Genomic DNA, 22,243 nt, shown 5'->3' on the forward strand with positions numbered 1-22,243 from the left:
TGCCCTCCTCCAGGGGATCTTCCCGACCCAGGGATCAAACCCACAACCCTCTTCAAATATGAGTTCCCTACCGCAGAGCCAGAGCCAATTCCCGAATCAGTGGGGTGCTCCCTGTTTTTCCCCTGTCTTCTGGAGTGATTCTCGTGGGGAGTTCCCTCCGACTGGTGTGGCTGTCCTGACGCTACAGACGGAGAGCCTCGGCCCAGAGAAGTGAGGTGCCTGCAGAAGGCCCCGCTGGAAGATGGGAGAGCAGGGCTGTACCCTGGCCATCCTGAATCTCAGCCCATGGCAGGCCCGAGGCCGCTGGTTAGAAGCCCAGGTTTTCCCCACCTCAGGGTGTGTGACCACATCTAGACCAGGCTTCCATCCCAGGCAGGTTGGCTTAACCTGCAGGTAAGAGCAGGCGCCACGTGCCTCTCCCCTCTGATGACTTGTGACAGAGACCGTGGCAGCCAGGAGCCAGGACTCAAACCCATGTCTGCCCCACCTCTTGACTCAGGCCAAAATGTCTCTTACAAAAACCGGCAGGAGCAGCAAGAAGGCCGCCCTTGTCGGCCAGCCGTCGGGGGCAGCGCTGTGTGTGTCATCCTGTCGAGATCTGAGGCTGCCCTTGGAGATGGTTTGGGTTTTATCCCCGTGGGTAAAGGGATGGCGGAGGGTGTGTGTCTCGCCCAAACCACCAGAAAGAGCCGTGCGGAGCTCCATTCAGCCCTGGCCAGCGCCGAAGCCCTCGGTTGACTGCGAGCTGCCCTCACCATCCACCCCGGGCCCCTCCGCTGGACCAGCCCAGCCTCTGACCCCCTTCAGCTCGATCCAAGTCGGCCGAAACTTGGGTTCCTGGTGTGGCTTCCCTGGCAGTGCTCCAGAGGCGTGTGCGACCATCCCTTCTTCTTGTTCCCTGTCAGGCGCTGAGTGATGATGGCAAGTGCGGTCTGAGCCCCAGGGGGACGGGACAGGGTCTAGGGGGGGCCTGCACTGAGCCTGTAAGCTCCCCCCAATGAGCACCCAGCACTGTGTGCGCTTGGAGACACCCCAGTCTGAGCAGAAGGCGGCATCAGAGATTTCGGGGCTGTGGGGGGAGGGGAGGGGCTCTGAGCTGGGGCAGAAGAGGTGGCTCTGGGAATTCAGCACAGGCCTCCCTCTGACCCCCCCAATCCAGGCCGCCCCCGCCTGACCCCCCAATCCAGGCCGCCTCCCTCTGACCCCCCAGTCCAGGCCGCCTCCCTCTGACCCCCCCAATCCAGGCCGCCTCCCTCTGACCCCCCAGTCCAGGCCGCCTCCCTCTGACCCCCCAATCCAGGCCGCCTCCCTCTGACCCCCCAGTCCATGCCGCCTCCCTCTGACCCCCCATTCCAGGCCGCCTCCCCCTGATCCCCCAATCCAGGCTGCCTCCTTCTGACCCCGCACTGGTTGGAGCCGCCTCTTGGGTGAATCCGAGCAGTAGCAGGATTTAGAACCACTGGATTTCACTGTAAAGCTTGGTTTTTACTAAATGAGATACGTGGCTACATTTGAGTCCAAGAAAAGCCCCACAGAAGCGCGATATTATTAGCTGGTTCTTTGCTGACCGTGTGCTTCATATCTTGGCGCATTCTTCCTTTTCTGTATTGTGCTACTGCTGCTGGGTAGTCACAAAGGGGACCGGGAGTTTTTTTCGCACAGGTGGTCTATATTTCTCTGTGATATCAAGAGGGACAAGCTAAGCTAAGCTAAGTCGCTTCAGTCGTGTCCGACTCTGTGCGACCCCATAGACGGCAGCCCACCAGGCTCCGCTGTCCCTCGGATTCTCCAGGCAAGAACACTGGAGTGGGTTGCCATTTCCTTCTCCAATGCATGAAAGAGAAAAGTGAAAGTGAAGTCGCTCAGTCGTGTCCGACTCTTAGCGACCCCATGGACTGCAGCCTACCAGGCTCCTCCATCCCTGGGATTTTTCAAGCAAGAGTACTGGAGTGGGGTGCCATTGCCTTCTCCATCAAGAGGGACAAGCATTTAGTAAAACAAAGTTCTATACAAATACCCTTGAAAAAATGAGAGAGGATTCCTTCCAAACATGGAAATCATCCTGTAATTGGGTCAGACCCGTAGTGCATAAGATTCCACTATTGTTTTTTTTTTTTTCATTTGTAAAGTCGCCGGGAGAGCCTTGCGAGCATCCAGTTGTCAGATGTCGGCTGCAGGAGGAGCGGGCCCACCGCTCCCACTCCAGACAGTCGTGGGGACGGAAGCAGGCACCCGACGCCCCATCCCTTCCCCAAGCTCTGTCTTGCAGCTGCGATCCCTATCCTGAGGAGGCCTTTTATGTAAAGCGTAGTTGGTTTTGGAAAGTGACATTTGCATCTGAAGATAGTGGTGAGGAGGAGAAACATTGCTTCCAGTTATAGAAAAAGCCCTATTTTCCCCCATTCAGATAGAACGGTCACGTGACAAGTGCCAGGGACACAAAAGCGCCAGACCAAGAGCCATCTGTTCCTCCCCGGCGTCTCCAATCACTCGGAGCATGGCTTTGCAAAAAAGGGACCAGAACATGGGCTCCTGACCACCTCAAGCCCAGTGCCCCTGATGGGCGAGCCGGGAGGCCCTGCCCTCTCAAGGCCAGTGGGTGCCCCGGGTGGCACGGGGTGGGGAGGGCTGGGACTGCATGCCCGGGGCCTGGGGACCTTCCGGTCCCAGGCTGGCCCCACGTGCACCAGGGCGATGGCCATGGTGCCGCTGGGGGTGGGGCCCCCGTGACCTTTGTTTCGGTTTGTGCCCTGTTTGTAGTTTCTAAGTTTTCTGATGTGAACACACAGTTATCATCTCTGCTGGCAGCCCAAGAATATTCCCCAGCTGGCCGTGAAACCAGCTTTGGGACAAACCAGGGTCGCCCTCCCTCTCTGCGTCCTCAGCCTGGCCCCTGGTATGGCTCTGGGGAAGTTAGGGAAGAGAACTGGGGGTGCAGGAGGCCAGCACTGCTCCCCCGACCTTCACACCAGCTTGCCGCGTGAGGTTTGCGAGGATCTGTGCCTCCTTCACCTCCGGGCTCTGAGGTTTCCTCCTCAGGGAGCCATTCCCATCAGCTGTGTCGAGAGTACACGACCCGTCTCGTAATCTCTGCTCACCTGAAACTGGCTCTCCTCTCTCTCCCCGGCCCCAAGACCCTCCCCTGGCAGAGGCTATTTAAGGATCATCTTTTACTTCCATCTCCTGAGTATCAGCAGAAGAGCCTGGCACGCAGCAGACGCTCCAGGGGTGCCTGTGGATGGCTCGATGCAGCCATCGTGGGCGTGCGTTGAGTGTTTGTCCTCTCTGGGTGCATCACCCGCGTGTGGGTCACATGCCTGGCTCGGGTGCTTGGGCGCCCCCCCTCTGGACCCTCTGGGATTCACTGTGACCCCTGTGTCACTGTGATTTCCTGCCCAGGCAGAGATGGGCAGTCACACCGAGCAGGGCTCCCGGATCCCCGCCCCTCCTCTGCATTGCTTGCCACCAAGCCGTCCCCGCCTCCTGACCTCCGGACCCCAACCCGCGAGAGAGGCAAGACTCGCAGCTCAGTAGCCCCGGTCGTCTGCCTGCCTCTGCCCTGGCTTACTCCTCCTCCAGAGAGCAAGCATTAGTGCTGGTGTGTGTGTGCACATGTGTGCATGTGTGTGGTCATGTGGACCAATTTGCACACTGCAAATATTTTACCATACTGTTAAACTATTTCTTGAAGCCTTCTAAATAGCTGCATTGTAGAAATACTATTGGAGAAGGAAATGGCAAGCCACTCCAGTGTTCTTGCCTGGAGAATCCCATGGACGGAGAAGCCTGGTAGGCTGCAGTCCATGGGGTCGCACAGAGTCGGACACGACTGAAGCGACTTGGCAGCAGCAGCAGCAGAAATACTATGGTTTATTTAGCCATTCTCCTGATTTAGACAATTTTGACCTCTAAAGTGTTGCTAATTTTTTTGTGAACTGTGTAAATAATACTGTGTGTGTGTTAGTCACTCAGTCGTGTCCAACTCTTTGCGACCCCATGGACTGTAGCCCACCAGGCTCCTCTGTGCACGGGATTCTCCAGGCAAGAATCCTGGAGTGGGTTGCCAATTCCTTCTCCAAATAATACCGTAGTGATCATGATTTCATGAATTCATCTTGTTTACTTCCTTGAGGAGAGTCTTCAAAGGGCAGGTGCCAGGTGGAAGGACAGGCACTTTCGTGGCTCCACCTACCTTATTCTACCTTTCCCAACCCTGATATTGTCACTTCAGAAATTTGTGTTTCTAAGAAGAAAAACAAACGGAATCTTGGTTTCATTTCCATTTTTTTTAAAGAGTGATGAAATTTTCTAAATCATTATTTCACTTTTGGCCGCACTGTGTCTTCACTGCGGCACGTGGGCTTTTCCTTGGTTGTAATCAGCGGGGCTGCTCTCAGCTGTGGTTTCGGGCTTCCTGTAGCTCCTTGGTTGTGATTGGCGGGGCTGCTGTCAGTTGTGGTTGCCGGCTTCCTGTAGCTCCTTGGTTGTGATCGGCGGGGCTGCTGTCAGTTGTGGTTTCGGGCTTCCTATAGCTCCTTGGTTGTGATCGGCGGGGCTGCTCTCAGCTGTGGTTTCGGGCTTCCTGTAGCTCCTTGGTTGTGATCGGCGGGGCTGCTGTCAGCTGTGGTTGCCGGCTTCCTGTAGCAGTGGCTGCTTGTGGCCGAGCGCAGGCTCTGGAGCGCCAGCTCGGCGGTTGTGGCACGTGGGCTTAGCTGCTCCACAGCCTGTGGGATGTTCCCAGACCGCGGAGTGAACCTGTGTCCCCTGCCTCGGAAGGCAAGATTCTCAACCACTGGACCACCAGGGAAGCCTCTAGATCAGAGCTTTTTAACAGAAGACTCAGGGTGGCCTGCAGAGCAGTCGTTTGTTTGATTGGCTGTGTTAGTGACACTGTTTATCCATTCTTTCTTGGAACAAAGATCAAGGCCCCACTGTGTGCCGGGCTCTTTAAAGCACTCAGGGGCTCAGCAGTGAGCAAAAGACCGGAGCCCTGGCCTTGAAGTTTATTTTCTGTTAGGATGGAGAAAATTAGGTTAAATATAAGGTGGATCAGAGAGCGGAACGTGGGACGGAGAAGGAGAAGGAAAAGGGAGCGGGAATGAACGTGTTGTTCGGCTCAGGAATGTGTGGAAACCCTGAGGGGAGGGCAGGAACAGCAAGTGCCAAGGCCCTGAGGCAGGAACGAGCTTGTGTGTATGAAGCACAGCGGGAGGCTGGCACGGAGTGAGGTCAGAGGTCCCAGTGGGTGGGCTGGCGGCCATTGTGATGCCCTGCCGGTTGCTCCGAACAACATGGGGAGCCATTGGAGAGCTGTGCATGATCTGACTTGCACTGTACAGAGATTGTCCTCCGGGGAAAATGATGCTGGCTTTTTAATTATGGCTCGGCCCTCCCCCACCCCTCTGCCCAGAGAACAAGTGCTAACACGTATGTGCATGTGATGCTCATGCGTGTGTACTTTTAACAGATTGAGGGTGGAAGGAAGCAGGCTGTGATTTGTGGCAAGATGATGGGGGCCTGGACCAGGAGGTGAGGGTGGAGCAGTCAGCTTCCAGGTACGCACTGGGCGTGGGGCCACTGGGATGTTGGGGAGGTTTGGATGACAGATGATAGGCAGATTGCATGATGGACACATCACAGAGGACTCCAGGCTGGGCCACTGGGCCAGTGTCCATTTGCTGAGATGCAGACCTCGGGGGGATGGTATTCTGAAGCTGTTAACTCAAGAGGGAAGAGAGAATTCCCTTTATGAAACTGGGATGTTCAGTCTTGCTTAGGAGGGCTGCCCTCACCCAAAGGTCTCTTAGAGTCAACCAGAGCCCCACTGTAGCCTGCTCCTTTTTCTTTTGATTCCACATATGAGTGATATCATATGGTAATTGTCTTTCTCTGTCTGACTTACTTCACTCAGTGTGACAATATCCAGGTCCATCCGTGTTGCTACAAATGGCACTGTAAATGCCAGAACAATGTAAATGTTCCTTTTTATGGCTGAGTAATACTCCATCATATTACTCCATCGTGTGTGTACCACACCTCCTCCTTCCTGCTGCCTTTGTAAGTTTGTAACAATGGGCTTTGTGATGTAAGGGCTCAGTCACAGAAGAGACTTCCTTCTCACTCATGAACAGCCTGAGTAGGTGTCCACTGTTCTGCTTGTATATCCTGGGCCTTACTGTTCTCATTCTATTGTTCTGTTTATATCAAGTTTGTGGTGTTTTGATATCTGGTGACTCAGAAACATCATTGCTAGCCTCTTCCAAAAATTTCGTGGCAAATCTCACATATTTATGTCTCTATATTAAGTTTAATATCTATGTCTAATGGGTCCCCCCACAAATAGCCATTGTGATTTTTGCTAGAGTTTTATTTATTTATAATTTGAAAAAGGTTTTCTCTTTTGAAATGGAGTCTTCACATACAGAAACATGGTATGTGTCTGTTTTTAGTCCAGTCTTGCTTTGATAACCTTCAGTAGAATGTGTCTGGCTTTCTTCATATAGGTCTCATCATGCCTTTCAGATGAAATCTATCCCAAAGTATTCAATAGCTTTGTCATGTGGATTTTTTTATGAGATAATTTCTAACTAGTTGTATGTATTGTATAAGAAAAAAGGTATTACGTTTTCTGCATTTTTTACTTTAATTCAGCCACTTTCATAATTGTATTGAGATTTTCTAGTTGTACAATCATACCCAAGAGTAATGATAAATGTTGTTTTTCAACATTTGTTTTCAACTATTTATTTCATCTTCTTGTCTTATTTCAAAGGCTAGAGCCTCTGAAAATGTGACTAGCAGAACTGGCAGTGAGCCTGCCCGTCTTGTTTCTAACTTTAATGGAAATGCTTCATATTTAACCTGTGTAACACATTGACAGATAGTGTCTGATTAATACTCTTGTGTTTAAGATGTTCATTTTATTCCTGGATAGTATGTGTGTACTTTTCTATTCTATACCATTTTATCGGGATTGACTGCCAAATTTTGATAGATGAACTTTGCCATGTGTTGATATGTGACTTTTGCTAATTATAAGGAAAACTTTCTAATTCTTGGAATAAACCTTAATTGATTTTGGTGTGCCCTTTTAAAATACAGCACTAAATATTCCTAAAAAACTGGTTTTTAAAAAAGTTTTGTTATATTTGCCATTATGTCCGTAAACTATTTTGGCTCATATTTTTCAAGTGTTTTCTTGATTATATATTTGTGTTAGGGTAATATACAATGAACTGGAATACTATATATCCCTTTTTGTGTTCTGGAATAATTTGACTAATGTAAAAATTATCTGGCTTCCCTGGTAACTCAGCTGGTAAAGAATCCGCTTGCAATGCAGGAGACCCTGATTCAGTTCCTGGGCCAGGAGGGTCCCTTTGAGAAGGGATAGGTTACCCACCTCAGTATTCTTGGGCTTCCCTGGTGGCTCAGATGGTAAAGAGTCTGCCTGCAAGGCAGAGACTGGGTTGGGAAGATCCCCTGGAGGAGAGCATGGCAACCCACCCACTCCAGGGCTTGACACCTTTTTAATGATAGATGGTAGCTCTTTTAACAGCTTTTTAAACTTCTTTTTTGATTACCTGCCTATTCGTAATGTTACTTACATTAAATTTAGTAATCTATATCTTGCTAGAAAATGATTCAATTTCCTCTGGAGTTTAAAGCATATTAACCTAAGATTGCTCATTTTACTTTGTTAGAGTTCTTCCATATCTATTGTTAAAACAGAAGAATTTCTAATTTGTTTTTTGTGTTAACATTTTCAAAGAGCATTCACACACCCCGTCTCGTGGGAGCCTAGATTCCTCCCGGAAAAAATGAGGAAACCCAGGAAAACTTGATTCAGTGGCATGTGGATGTCACACGGCCAGTTAGAGCCAGAGTCAGAGGGGTCTCCACCTTGCCCTGCACAACACAACACCTATGCTGTGATGAGCATAGGGATGGAAACCACCCAGCAAAGATCCCTCTGCTCTCTGATCAATGACACCCCTCGCGGTGTTTAGGGAAAGGCCTTCATACTTAGACACAGGAGGCGTGTTTCCAACTGTTCGAAAAAGTGTAAGATGTATCTGTAGGATCACTTTTTTTTTTCTAGAATGAAAAATGAAAGGCGTTCATTCACTTTGCAGATGGCTCCCAATGGACATATCTGAAAGCGTCTGTTAACCTTTGGGTGGTCGAGGATGTAGTGGGCTGTGGTATGAGTGTAAGGGTGTATAGCCACGCTTTTGAGGGTGTTGTCAGCAGCATCCCGTGTTTGATACAGTTTTGTAGGGGAACCTTCTGCTCTGTCCTGCAGGAAAGTAGCATATACTCCACATACTCCTGCTGAACTGCTGAACTTGAGTCATGACCAAGTTTTCACGTAGGTTCTGGGGAATGGATGCAATCATCTGGCCAGGTGCTGGTGCTTTGAAAGAACCAGCCTTGTAGCCACCAGTCACTAATGGTTTTGACTGGAGAAACCCAGTGTATCTGAGAATCCACCCTAGTGTGGGGACAGCCTTCATGCCTTATTACCCCTGGGTTCTCATGGAGCCCAGCCCCGCCCCCCCACCCCAGGGCCCCACCCCCTCCTCATACTCCAGGAGCCCACCTGCTGATGTGGTGACCACAGGTCTGGCTTCTGGGGCCTTTTCCTAGTGGCAGCAAATAGATGCTGCAGGCCTCGCCCTTCTAACTACCCTTGCAGGAGGCTCAGGACTCAGTTGCTGCCCACCCCGCCCCCCCAGCCCTGGCTTCTCCCTTCCAACTTCAGTCTCCTCGGTGCCCAGGGTAGACACAGAAACCCTTGTCATTTCCAGGGCTATTGAGAATCAATCAGTAACTCGACTCACTGCTCTTCCTGTGGTCTCTCTGTCCACCACACTGATCATCAGCAGTTACTGAATGTGGGCTGCAGGCCTCCACAGGCCCCTCTGGCTCACCTGGCCACATGCTCACTGCCAGCCCATCAGCCTGCCATCCAGTAAGAAGATCCTCTCTTTCCTCCTGGCTCACTCCTCCCCGCAGAAAGCTGTCCTGTTACCAGACTGGTCCTATCCCTCCTCCAGGCTCCCCAGCACCATGGACAGCGTCCCCAGGCCCTGTAAGCACCTCCCAGGGGTGCAGAATGAGATCTAGGCAAGCAGGCCAGCTCCGTGGTCCCTGCAGCCTCCAACTGCAGGACTCGACACTCGCCAGGATTAAATCCCTGAGGGTCTCAAAGTCTCAGACTTAAAGGACACTTAACCGACAGTGGAGCTGCAGCATGATATGGTAGCAGTCAACAAAAAGAAACACCACTTACAGGACTTCCCTAGTGGTCCAGTGGCTAAGACTCCACTCTCCCAATGCAGGGGGCCCGGGTTCGATCCCTGGTCAGGGAACTAGATCCCACATGCCGCAACTAAGAGTTTGCATGCCACAGCTAAGACCTGGCAGAGCAAAGCAAATAAATCAACAATGCCATTCACATCACAGCTGTCATGAGCATAAATCAGCCGGGACGGAGGGCTGGAAATGAAAGCAGTCTGGATCCTCATCCCTATTGATTCCCTCACCACTCAGAGCAGACATTCACTGTGTGTGCGTTCAGCAAACCAGGGGACAGGCCGAGTGAGCGAATGGCTGAGGGTATAAGGTGTGCCCTCCTTGGGCCCGGCCCTTGCCCTGCCCTGAGGGCTCAGTCGCTTTGCTCCCCGCTCTGCGGCTGGTCAGCCCAGGCTCCCACTTTTCAGGCAAGTCTGCACCTGCAGTCCCGCCTCTGGGTCTCTCTGACTTCTGGCTCAAGTTCCTCAGGAAGCTGGGCCTCCCAGGCCCCACCCTTGCCTGAGGCGCCCAGAGCTAAGGCAATTCATTATTCACTAAAGGGATCAATTTTCTGTTCTGTTTTGCCCAGACCGCTGTGGAGTGGGCTGAGAAGATGCCCAGAGGTCCACGGCCCTTATCGCCCAAGGAAATGGCAAACCAGGAGCTGCTGGCTCGCCTGCACAAGGCCGTGACCTCCCACTACCACGCCATCGCCCAGGAGTTCGAGAACTTTGACACCATGAAGACGAACACCGCCTCCAGGGACGAGTTCCGGTCCATCTGTACTCGCCACGTCCAGGTTCTGACGGACGAGCAAGTAAGGACTGCGTTCTGTTCAGCCTCCTAAGCAGTGTCGTTATGAGCGTCAGGCCGGCTGTTTCCCAGAGTATAGACAGTTTAAGGTTGTTCTCTATTTTTTAAATATGGGGAGGGTTTTTGTTTTTTTTGGCAGTTTGCGGGAGAGGGGGTTTGCTGCTGTTGTTTTAAATCTTACTAAAGAGACACAGGAGCCTTCTGTTCCTATAACAGGTATGGAATGCACCATCTCAATTAGAGTGCAAGTCATGTCACCTTTATTTTTAAAATCGAATTAAACTCAGCTCCAGCTCCCACTACCCCTCTTACTCCTTCCCTGGATCATTCCGGGGCCCAACTGATCCGGAGAGACGGCAAGTTTCTCTCCACACTTGAGCTGGGGTGGGGGTTGGAGATGGAGGTGAGGCTGGACAGAGCAGGTGCTCAGCATGTCCCGTGGATGGACCATGTCCACGTCCCCCACCCAGACCCCAACAGCCCAGGCGCTGAGCAGCTAATAACACAGAGCACCAACAATCTGAACACACACATGGCTGTCCCTTCTCCCCCAGAAAATGCACTGCCACCAGCCCGCTCCTGCTTTCAGATGAACTGAGGGCCCATCCATTCCCAGAGAATAATTCAGATGAAAAAGGAAATCCAGAACACTCACAAAAGCAACCCAGCCTCCCCTCTTCCTCCTGGTTCCACACAGACCTAGCCCAGGCGCTTCCTACAGCTCCCTATGTGGGAATGTCACTCTGTCCCACCCCGCCCCAGAGCTGGGAGAGACTCCACTCCAACCTCAAGACTCCTAGTCTCAGAGTTTTAGGATAAGGACTGAAAACAATCTTGAGTGATCATCACACCCACCCTCCAGCCCTACTCAGGCCACTGAACTCACTACCCTAAAGAATGAATTTGTTAAAGATATTACTAATACGAACATCAGATTTCACTTTCCTAAAATATCACTTTTTTAGGCATTATGATCATTTTTTGCTAAGAAAAATTAAGCGCTCTTTCCAAAGAATTCTGTCCCGAAGAACAACCACACCAAGTGAAGCTGTTTGAAATACGTCTCTCCATTGCTACAAATAGATGGAAGCCTTTCAAATTAATACAGTTGCATTTATTATTCTATGGAGCCAACTAATAAAGGTTTTGCTAATAAAAGTTTTACTAATAATGATTTTTCATTCCATCTAAATAAGTAAAATTTTACACTAATTATAGATGTAAATTAATGACATGCTGGCGTATCTGGCATTCTCAACAGAGAATTTGATTTTAATGGTCCACGAAGAAAAAGCTTCCCCATCCGCAGCACAGACACCCCCACCCCCACCCCATATCCCCTGCCACACGATCAAGCACTTACTTTTAAACGCTGCCTTCTAAAAATACACGGACATATCTCAGAGACAGACTGCATCATCAAAAGCGTCAAAGTCTGGCATAAGTACTGCGGTTTAAGTTGGGTGATGATTAGCAGAAATTGTGCTATATTGGGGAAGCCTGCTTCTAGATACAGGCTGGTAAACAGAAAGCAAAAGCCCCAGAGATCCATATGTTTTCTCCTCGCATGAGCTGCTTAGCCAACGACCTTCTCAGGTGGATGGTCCTGAGTCTGGCAGAGTAAGATACAGAAGTAATGTGCACGCTGGACTGGACACGTCTAGACCCTTCATCCCAGCAAGGGGACGAGTCCACCGGAGACGCTGGGACAGGTCCGGCCAGGTTCAATAGCTTGCCGGTACAGATTCTAGGACTTAGTTTATCTACGTTATAGACTTGTCTCTAAAAGATCCAGTCATCGTGAATCCGAGGGGCCAGCTTTCTTGACTTAACAGAGCTCCCTAAGTCAAAAAGTGCCACATCTTTGGAAAACTTTTGGCACAACTAACCTTTCAGAAAAGGAGAGTGGCTTTCAGAGCAGGTGAAGTTGGACACTGAAGGTCTTCATGGCTCTGTGTAAAGCGTGTTATAAAAGGCCATAGAACTGTGTCCTCTTGGATCTGGCTTAAGGAGACAGGGGCCCCACAGGGAGAGCCTGTCCCAGTGAGGCGATTAGATCAGCCCACGGCGACTGCCTAAAGACTGTGACTACGCAGCTGCATTAGGGAGAGGAACCCAAACTTTCTGAACATTCCAGATGTGATGCTTCTAAAGCAGACACCTCTAGGAGTGAGAGAAATGCAGGCAGGCTTGGATTTCAGCCCTGCTTCTGCACTCGTCCAGCCGTGTGACCTTGGCATACTCAGCCTCTCTGAGCTTCGGTGTCCCTCCCTAGGAGATGGGACAGTGCTCCCCAGGCTGGTCCAGGTGCCCTCCACCCAGGCTGCAGTTCTGCCTTCTCCATCTTTGACCCCTGCTGTCTCTGCCTGCCCCTGGCCCCGCCCCCTTGTATCTATCTGGTCAAGTGAATTCTTTTCTGACCACGCCTTTCCCTGCTGGAGCTGACCACGCCCCGCTTTGCCCTACGTGCCCCCCACGCCAGCTCTCCATCATCTGCTGACCCCTTGGCACCCTCTTGCGTGTCCTTGCGCACAGCGCTATCTGTCTTGGCTGCACAGTGAGTGCCCAAAGGCAGCAGGCACCCCCTCCTTCACTGAGGAGTGGACTTCTGGTCCTCTGAGCAGAGTGCTGACATCAGGTCCTGGGGAACCAAGGAGGGCCTGCTCCCTGCCTCCCTTGAGTCTGCATCCCAGGAGGGTAGAGAGAGATTAAATGCCTGTGGGAACATCATTTCTGTGATTCCACACCACTCTCTGCTGTAAAGGGAGGTGCAGCATGCTAGGAGAGCAGAGCTAGGGGCTGGTCTGGACCCAGGGGGTCAGGGTGCTTTCCTTGAGGACACCGTGCTGGGATGTGGACCCAGGAGACACATCCTGCTCATGGGGTCTTTGTTCCTTGAGGGGCAGATGTTAAGATATGTGTATCTTGGATGGCCATAGAGGCAAAAAATAAAAACCAGGAAAGAGTGCAGTGCTGGGGAATTGTTGTAGGGAGGGGTGGGGGCAATACATTGTGAGGAGGGCAGTCAGGGGAGGCCCCTGAGAAGGAGACATCTGATTAAAGACCAGGCCAGGTGGATGGCTGGGAGCAGACGAGGTCGAATCACGGATGTGTTTCGGAGCTGGAAGCAACAGGATTTCCTCAGTGAGTCTGGGTATAATAGAGAGAAGAAGGGCAGAGGATAAGGAGGCCGAAGGAGCCAGGGATGGGGTGCTGCGGGGGTGGTGACAGGGAAGGGGGGTGGTGGGTGCCTCACTGATCTGATGTCCACCGTCACACACCTTTGGTCCCACTCCCACTTCCTGTTCACTTCCTCTTTTGCTCAACCACATCTTTACTTGCCCTTTCAGGGACAAGTAAGCCAGAGAGCTTCTCTATTTCATGCTCATCCTCAAAAGGTAGTTTGGCTGGGGATAGAGTTCTAAATCCAAGTTTTCTCCCCCTGACACTTTAAAGCGATCTCTTAGCTGCCTTCCAGCATCTCTCCGTGCAGGTGAGACGTCTGCTAATTATCACATGCTTGCTCCAGGGCCCAGGTCCCAGCGAGGAAGAAAGGCAGGGGCTGCCAGTGCCAGTTCCCTTTTACCAGAGGCCCTGTGCCGAGACTGGGGGTGAGGTGTGAGGAGACGGAAGCCAGGCGGGCGCTTGCGATAAGCCCCAAATGCTCCACACGCAGCTCACCCCTCGGATCAACCCTGGGCATGGTCCCCACTTGGAGGTGGTCCCGAAGCTGCCTTGGCTGGTCCTAGAGACTGGGCTCCTCTGTGTTGGCCTCCAGGCCTCTATCCTCAGTGACCGTGGAAATCCTGTGCCCACTGTCGGCACAGGCTAGCCGCGGCTCTTCCCGGCTGCCTCTGTTTCCATGTCAGGCAGTGGGCGATGGCTTCATTCTAACTGCCCGTCTCACACGGGGGCCTCTCGTCTGTTCCCGAGAGAGTCCCACCCACCACCTGCATCACACCAGGCCTCCAATGCCACGCTGCTCGTCTCTGTTTCTGTTTAATCCCATTTCGCTGTTGTGTTTGAACATAACAGTGCATTTTCAAAAATAGCTTCCACCTCTTGGCTGAAATTCTCCATCTGTTCATGCACGTTGTGCACCTTTTCTATTACATCCATGGATGCATTAGTTCATGGATCTAATGTGTTGTTTTAATGTCCTTAGTTTAATGTCCATAGTTGTTTTAATGTCCTTGTCTGATAATCCCCACACTGGGGGTCATCTCTGAGTCTTACCTGTTGATGGCTGTATCTCTTGGCAATGGGTCAGTTTTCCTTTTGTTTGTATGTAGAACTTTAAAAAAAAAATGCTGAATGACAGTCAGCATGTAAAGGAGAATCGTAGACCGTGGTGGAAATAATATTTATGGCTGGAAACAGGCTCACCTCTTCTCTGTCAGGCTGTGAGTGTGGGGGTTTGTTGAGTCAGTCTGGTGGGTGATCGAGCCACATTTGAATTTAGTTACTGCTATCCTCACCCCTGGTGTGCTCGGAGGCAGATCCCTCCAGCAGAAGGAGCCTCCTGGGCTTGAGTGGACTCGCTTTGCCTCCCTCAGCGGCTTCGCCTCCCAGGAGAGGGTGTCTGGAGAAACGGGTGGTGTCTCACATCTGTCCTCCACCAGTAGCCTCCCCTTCAGGAGCAGCAGCAAAGGCTGAAGAAGGAGGGCTTGTGAGCCTAATCATTCCCTGTGCCCAAGACTCCCAGCCTAAGCGCCAGCCCCCATTTGGCCTTCAGGAATTTGCTAACATCTCAGCCGATTTCTTCCCACACTCCCACTTCCTTCTGAGCCCCACCGGGCATGAGAGCTGGGGTGTCAGGATCTCCTTGGAGCCTTGGGGCTCAATGGAATTCAGTCCTCTCGGTTCCTGCAACCTCGGCTCGCAGACAGGCTTGAGAAGAGTTCTGAATCTGTAGGTATTCGGCTTTTTCTTGCTGGTAAGATGGGGTGGCGTTCCCTTGCAGCTTGCCGCCTCACGAGCAGAAGCAGGACTGAGGTCCTGAGTCCTTATGTTTAGCAGGCCGCTGACTGCTCTTCTGCATTCCCAGGGAACCTTTCAGCAGGCCACGATCTGCCACATGACGTGGAAACTCACTTGCGTTTCAGCTTATTCACAGACCACAAGAATTCTTCGGGTTTCACGTCCAGCTCACAGGGCTGTAATTCTCCAGAATCTACTTTTGGGGTGCCCATTCCCAGTCCTCTCGATGCCTCGCCTGTCCCCGCAGCACCCCCACCCCCAGCCGCCATCCTGCACTGCATCCCTGGCTCCATCAGTGTCCTGGGCTGTAACCTGTCAGGACTGGAGAACCACGTGTGGCCTCCCTTTCTTTACCGGCCCACCCAGGCTCCTGTTATCCTGTTGTTGTGTGGTCACTAAGTCATGTCCTACTCTTTTGCAACCTCATGGACCACAGTAGCCCACCAGGCTCTTCTGTCCATGGGATTTCCCGGGCAAGGATATTGGAGTGGGTTGCCATTCCCTTCTCCAGGGGAATCTTCTTGACCCAGGGATCGAACCTGTGTCTCCTGCATTGGCAGGTGGATCCTTTGCCACTGAGCCCCTGAGTCATCCTAGGGATGTGTATTCTTCCCATCGAGGCCCCTTCAGTTACAAGAAGATGAGAATAGGGTTTGCGTGGTCCTGCATTGACCTCACTGCCTCACAGGATTTCATCAGGAAGGTGGTGGGCCCTGCCTCACGTGCCTGAGAACAAGCCCCTTTTGTTGTCCTGGGCTATTTTGTAAATGTCTTCACACCTGTGCTTCAACTTATCGCCGCATCCCATCCTTTGTCTCTGTCCTTCATAGCATGACCTTCTTCCTGCCTGCCTCCCAAGTCTTGCTAAGACAGGAGGGCATGAGAGCCCACCAGCAGCCCGCCCTCCTCTTCAGCTTCATCTTTCTTCCGTAAAGCCCTTCCTGATGATGCACTCAGAACGTGGTTGAGCTCCCTGTCCCCTGTCCCTCTTCATTTCTAAAGGGTCTTCCCGTCTGGTCAGTTTTATCATGTGAGTCTTTGGGGGATCTTCAGCCACTAACAAACATGTATTGAGACCCCACTGAGTGTCAGCCCCTTTGCAAGACAGTTGGCATTTAAAGATGACTTTCAGAGTCATCTTGGGAGTCTCTCCAGGGAGTCTCTCGGCCCAGTGAGGTGTCACCTACAGGGGTGGCTCCATCAGGATACAGGTAGGAAGAGGAGAGCATCTGGTTTCCTTGGTGGTCCTGGAGAACTTTCCTGGAGGAGACCTTGGTGCCAGTGAGGTCTGTCTGAGCCTCTGTGGACACTTTCTCAAGGACCCCTCACTTCCACTCCATGAAGTAGGTTTCCCTCATTGATCAAAACGAAAGCAACATGCAACTCTAGATGTGATAAATGACACTGAACTACACACACACGCACCCACCCCCCCCCCCACACACACACACACGAAGTTGTTACGTAAGATGTAACCTTGGAGGGAAGTTGGGCAGAGGATCCGGGGACCTCTCTGTATCATCGTTGGAACATCCTTCAAACCTGTAATTATTTAAAAATTAAAAGCTTAGCACAAAAAGCTAAGACAAGTCAAGAAGACTGTCCCAGACTAAACCGTTTCTCCTTCTCAGGGCCTGGAACGTTCTCCCACTCTTCCTCAGCCCTCACTGCATCTTGTCCAGACTTTCAAGCAGCGTCGGACATGGCCCCTTTTCATTTGCCCCTGGAAAACCCCAGTGGAGCAGGCAAGCCGAGTGGCTTTCTGACCAAGTCGAGGCACAGGGCAGGAATGTCCCTCCTTGGCCTCAGGGTTGGAGATGCGGGCTGGAAGCTGGGCCTTAGGGGCTGTAAAAAAAAAAAACACAACGGAAGTTAAATTACCGTTCTCAGCTCCCTGAAAGCCCTCGAGCCACCTAGAGCGGCTCCCGTGGCACTGAGTCGTTCGGTGACATCCCGGCGACACGGGGCCCTCTCAGCCCGGTGACAACAGACACGCTGATGCCAAGGCCATAAGCTGCTCCCCGTCCTCCAGACGCCTCTCTCCTCATCTCCTGAGAGCACGCTGTTCGCCCTGAGAGTGACTTACACTGCGCAGCGGCCCGGGCTGTTCGCAGGGCTCTGGGGCTCTTCAGCAGGAGGGAGCCTCGCCGGGCTCCCCGGGGACCCAGAGAGACTGGGGTTTGAGTTGCGTTTTCCCCTAGAACATTCTTCCGTCCTGCAGCTCAGTCTCTGTGACTAATGCAAGATTTAATGGCCTTAAAGTGCTCGCTAAGGGCCCAATTCAATTAAAAAATGTCCCGCAGAAGCCATGGATAATCTGTGCCCCTCCCCAACCCCGCTTTCCCAGGAAGCTGGGGCTGGCCGGCTGGATGTTTTTCATTTTTCAATTTTTGTTTAACTTGACGTGAGCCCGGGACCCAGCGAAGGAGCGCGCCGCCTTCACCGGCTTCTGGCCCCCTTGCCTAGGGTGTGTGCTGACCCAAGGGTGACCTCTGCTTCTTTGCCAGTTTGACAGGCTCTGGGAGGAGATGCCCGTCAACTCCAAGGGGAGGCTGAGGTACCTGGACTTCCTGAGCAGCTTCAACGTGGACAAGCCGGCCACGCCACTTGCCACGGGCGACTCAGCCAAGGCGCAGAGAGGGAGCAGCGTCCCCGAGGTCTCAGACCGGGGCTGGTCTGCAGGGTCGTCGCCCACTCACGACCCAAAAGCGGGGTCCAAGCCACGGAGTCACCCCTGCGTGAGTTTCTTCCCATCTCTCGGCATCTCACTGGGTCCACGTTCTCCCCAGGCCAGGGACTTCGTGTCCCCAAGGGTTCGGGTGACAGAGGTGTCCTGGAATGAGCCCCTGGGCCCAGGGGGTTCTGGAGAGGAGCCACTGGTGGGTCCTCTCAGTCACCTGCCTTGGAGGGGAGGGTGGTGGGCATCGGGGGCAGAAGAGACGGAGGGGAATTGGGGGTGGGGGGCAGGACCTGGGGGAGGGGGCAGGTCAGCCATTGTCAAGGGCGTTGTCACCCAGGAACACAGATGCCCCCAGGGTGGACACATCTGCTGAGGGCCACGTACCGAGAGGTAAGGCGTGTTAATGCCCATTTTACAGTTGAAGATCCAACACTCTTAAGAGGGACCCGTGTGGGCTCAGGGTCCCTTGTTAGCACAGAGAGGCCTGACGGCAAACCCAGGCTGTCTGATCGCACAGCCCTGGTCCTGGGCCGAGCCCCCCAGCCTGGGATGAAAGGAGGGGCTCAGTCTTGCAGAGGGGCTCCCTTCCTCTGTAAGAAGCATGACAGGGCCTCTGGGGGGGCGTGGTGTTTGAGGGGATGGCAACTAGGCACGTGGGCACCCACCTCCATGCTTCATGCGTGGTGAGCCATCCAAGACGGAGCTGGTTCCTCATTCAGTCAACACGTGTCTACTGCACACCTACTACGTGCCGAGAATGAACACCGGCCCCTGCACTTGTGGAGTTTATGCTCTCGTAGGGGACGATGGGCAAGCCAGTGAACCTGTAAGCGGAGTGTTTAGTGCATTAAAGATGGTCAGTGGATCAGACTCAAGGGGGTCAAAGCACCCCAAGGACATCAACGGCCCAGTCCCCAAAACCTGTGATGTGCACCTTACCTGCTGAGGGGGGAATCAAGGCTGCAGATGGAGTTAGAGCTGCTCATCAGCTAACAAGATTGTCCCCGAGTGTCCAGGGGGCCCAACTGACCTTGTCCAGTCAGTGGGGACACAGAGGCACACGGGACATACAGGAGAGACTCAATTTGAGAAAGACCCACCCACCATTGCCTGGTGGCTCAGATGACAAAGAATCTGGTCTGCAACACAGGAGACTTGGGTTCAGTCAGGGGTTGGGAAGATCCCCTGGAGAAGGAAATGGCAACCCACTCCAGTATTCTTGCCTGGAAAATCCCATGGACAGAGGAGCCTGGCAGGCTACAGTCCATAGGATCGCAAAGAGTCGGACACGACTGAGCGACTAACACACACACACACCTATCGTTGCAGCTTTGAAGCTGGAGGACAAACGGGGCCTTGAGCCAAGAAATGTGGGGGCCTCTAGAAGCCAGGAAGGGAAAGGCTATATATTTGCACCCAAAACTGTTCTAGTTAAAATGGTTTTTCATTCTACTTCTGAAATAACACCTCCTATGAATTGCGCACCTCAAAACCCGGGTCACATCTATAGGTTTCTCCTATGACGTCCCTCTAGAATCTCCAGGTACGAGACTGTTTTCTTTCTCGCTAGACCCCCTCAAGCGTGAGCGGGACCCCACCCCTGCAGAACTGCGAGCCCATCGAGACCAAGCTTCGCAAGAAGGTCCAGGGCTGCTGGCGCGAGCTGCTACGCGAGTGCAAGGAGAGGGACCCCAACAAGCAGGGCGAGATCCCTGGCCCCGAGTTCCTGGGTGCGTCCCATTCCTTCCCCCGAGGGTGCACGGGGCCACCTCCCAGCCCAGGTCCCCTCCTCCTGGTGGAGCCCAGGCAACCTGCGGCAGCATCTGGGGGACATAGGCTCCTGACGCCTCCGCCCTCACCGGGCAGGTCCACACCCACTGGATCAAGTCAGCACGCGTGACTCTAGGGGCTAGAACCTGCAGGCTGGTCGTGGTCTCTGGGCAGAATATAAACAGGGACGGGCTTTGAGAGCCCAGGGAGATGGACCGGGGGCCTGGGGCAGCCGGGGACACAGCTCGGTGCTGTTGGTTCGATGTTTGCCATGTATCACTTTGGTAAACTTCAAATGGGCTTCCCTGGTGGCTCAGAGGGTAAAGAATCCCCTTGCCATGCAGGAGACCCAGGTTCAGTCCCTGGGTCAGGAAGACCCCCTGGAGAAGGGAATGGCTACCCACTCCTATATTCTTGCCTGGAGAATCCCATGGACCAGAGGAGCCTGGCACAGGCTACAGTCCATGGGGTCGCAAAGAATCAGACATGACTGAGCAACTCATAATTACTTGCTTACTTATCACTTTGGTAAACTTCAAATATTTATGAAAATCGGTTGCATTTACGTTCCCTCTAATTGCTGCATACTGAAAATCCCATGGACCAAGGAGCCTGGAAGGCTGCAGTCCATGGGGTCGCTGAGGGTCGGATACGACTGAGCGACTTCACTTTCACTTTTCACTTTCATGCATTGGAGAAGGAAATGGCAACCCACTCCAGTGTTCTTGCCTGGAGAATCCCAGGGACGGGGGAGCCTGGTGGGCTGCCGTCTGTGGTGTCGCACAGAGTCGGACACGACTGAAGTGACTTAGCAGTAGCAGCAGTTGATGCAATGAAAACCCAGAGCAACCAAAAATTATTAATTAAAAAGGAGGAAAGCTAGACACAGATCCTCAAAGTGCACAGTGGTTGTCTCTTCAGGGAGGTCCTTGTGTTCCAGAATGGAACATTAAGATCATCATTAGAATGAAAACCCCAAATGCACAATTTGGTGTAGCCTAGAAGACCCCCGAGAGCGTATCTCTGAAGCCCAGTTGAAAACGCTTGCGCAGAGGGCCAAGTCTGAATTCCTGACCCCAGGAGCCCCTGCCAGGCCCACAGCCTAGCACATGGAACCTTCCCTTCTCCCCACCTGCCTGGCCCTGCCCGACTCCCATGTGGCAGGAACCTCGCTCCATGCTCTCGCTGCCTGAGATCGTGGCCCCCCCCACAGTGCTATGTTCCTACTGCTGTGACCGCAGCAACAGAGACCAGGCAAAGCTGGGCCAGCAGGCTAGGCCAGGACAGAGGGAGCCCAGCAGGACGCGGGGTCCCCCCCGTCCGGGCCACGCTTACCCTGTCGCTGCCTGTGCGTTTCCACATCTGTCCAGCCAGCGGCCGCGAGCCTGTGAAGCGAGGGCCGGGCCGGGCCGTCTCAGCAAATGAGGAGTGATGAGTGAGTGAGTGAGTGAAAGCTATGATGGAACCAAGAGGGAACCGCCCACCAGCAAGTGAACCGATGTGCTTGCCTTCAGCTCTCGTGGAGAAATTCAACCTGGACATCAGCAGAGACGAGTGCCAGCAGCTCCTCGTCAAGTACGACTTGAGGAACAACGGGAAGTTCGCTTACTGCAGCTTCATCCAGAGCTGCGTCCTCCTGTTAAAAGCAAAGGAGACCTCGCTGATGCAGAGAATGAAAATCCAGAACGCGAATAAAATGGTACGTGAATCACGCGGAGGACGGGGTGGGGCCGGGCTGCACGGGCTTCTCAGCTCCTCCTAAACCCTGTCCTCTCACGTCATGCAGGCACTGTGCGTATGAGCCTTCACCAGGCTGGGAGCCAGCAGCCTGGATCCAAGGCTTGCGAGCTGGCGGAGTGGCACCTGCCCGAGGGGGCCTCTGTGGGTTGGAGGGAACAGAGTCGGTGGCTCACAGGGCCGCCGGGAACAGGTTTCGGTCACTTAAGTGGAGACGCAGGTCAGGGGCGGCCACAGTGAAGGGAGACGCCTGTACCTCACACATAACTGCTTGCTCGCTCATCAGGCGTCTGAGACGGGCCCACCTTGCTCAGAGACGCAGGATCTTTCTTGCATAAGCTGCACCCACGATGCATTGTCTGCAGTCCTCTTGTTGCTTCTTTGAAGAGGAATGAGACCCTAAAGATGCTTAAATCTTGCAACTGGAGGCCCCTGGGTTTTTACCTTTTTTCTGTCATTTGTAACTGTATGGTTCTCACCCACACCCAGTTCAACCACACTGTTAAGGACACGCCTTTCTCAAGTCTTTCCAAAGCATGAAGACTTCCACGCTCACGTTCTATCATCTGTAACACTGAATTGAGTTACACTGAATTAAATAAGTACGAACAGGCCTTGTTGACTTGGAGACAAACACGGCCAATGCCAGTCACCCTCAGACCCAGCTGTGGGGACCAGAGGTGTGGGGCAAGCCCGGCAGCCCCCCACCCAGGCGCCCGCATCCCAGCGGCAGCCGAGTGATGGTGTGCCAGCCAGCAAACAGTGGATTCCATGCAGCGAAATCTGTCATTTTGTGCAAAATCAGGCCGCATCTCACCATAGTTTCTAGTTTAGACAAGCAAGAGCTAGCACCAAAGGCTTACAACAAACAATGGAAGAAAAACTTAGCTTTATGACAATTCTTTCTCTAGCTCAGTTATTCTATAAGTAGAGAAAATACTTTCCTCGTTCAATTGTCAGAGGGTC

General features: G+C 52.8%; 1 protein-coding gene across 1 annotated transcript in view; it reads left to right on the forward strand.

Annotated features, from left to right (window-relative positions):
* Positions 1–22,243, forward strand: part of EFCAB6 (EF-hand calcium binding domain 6) — a 258,271-nt gene that overhangs the window by 230,606 nt on the left and 5,422 nt on the right. The window contains exons 27-30 of the mRNA XM_055565985.1: positions 9,887–10,114; positions 17,598–17,828; positions 19,341–19,500; positions 21,055–21,239. Of these exons, the coding sequence (XP_055421960.1) occupies positions 9,887–10,114; positions 17,598–17,828; positions 19,341–19,500; positions 21,055–21,239 (804 nt within the window). The remainder of the gene's footprint in view (positions 1–9,886; positions 10,115–17,597; positions 17,829–19,340; positions 19,501–21,054; positions 21,240–22,243) is intronic.

The sequence above is a fragment of the Bubalus kerabau genome, chromosome 1 (genome assembly GCF_029407905.1).
Source record: "Bubalus kerabau isolate K-KA32 ecotype Philippines breed swamp buffalo chromosome 1, PCC_UOA_SB_1v2, whole genome shotgun sequence".
NCBI classification, from domain to species: domain Eukaryota; kingdom Metazoa; phylum Chordata; class Mammalia; order Artiodactyla; family Bovidae; genus Bubalus; species Bubalus kerabau.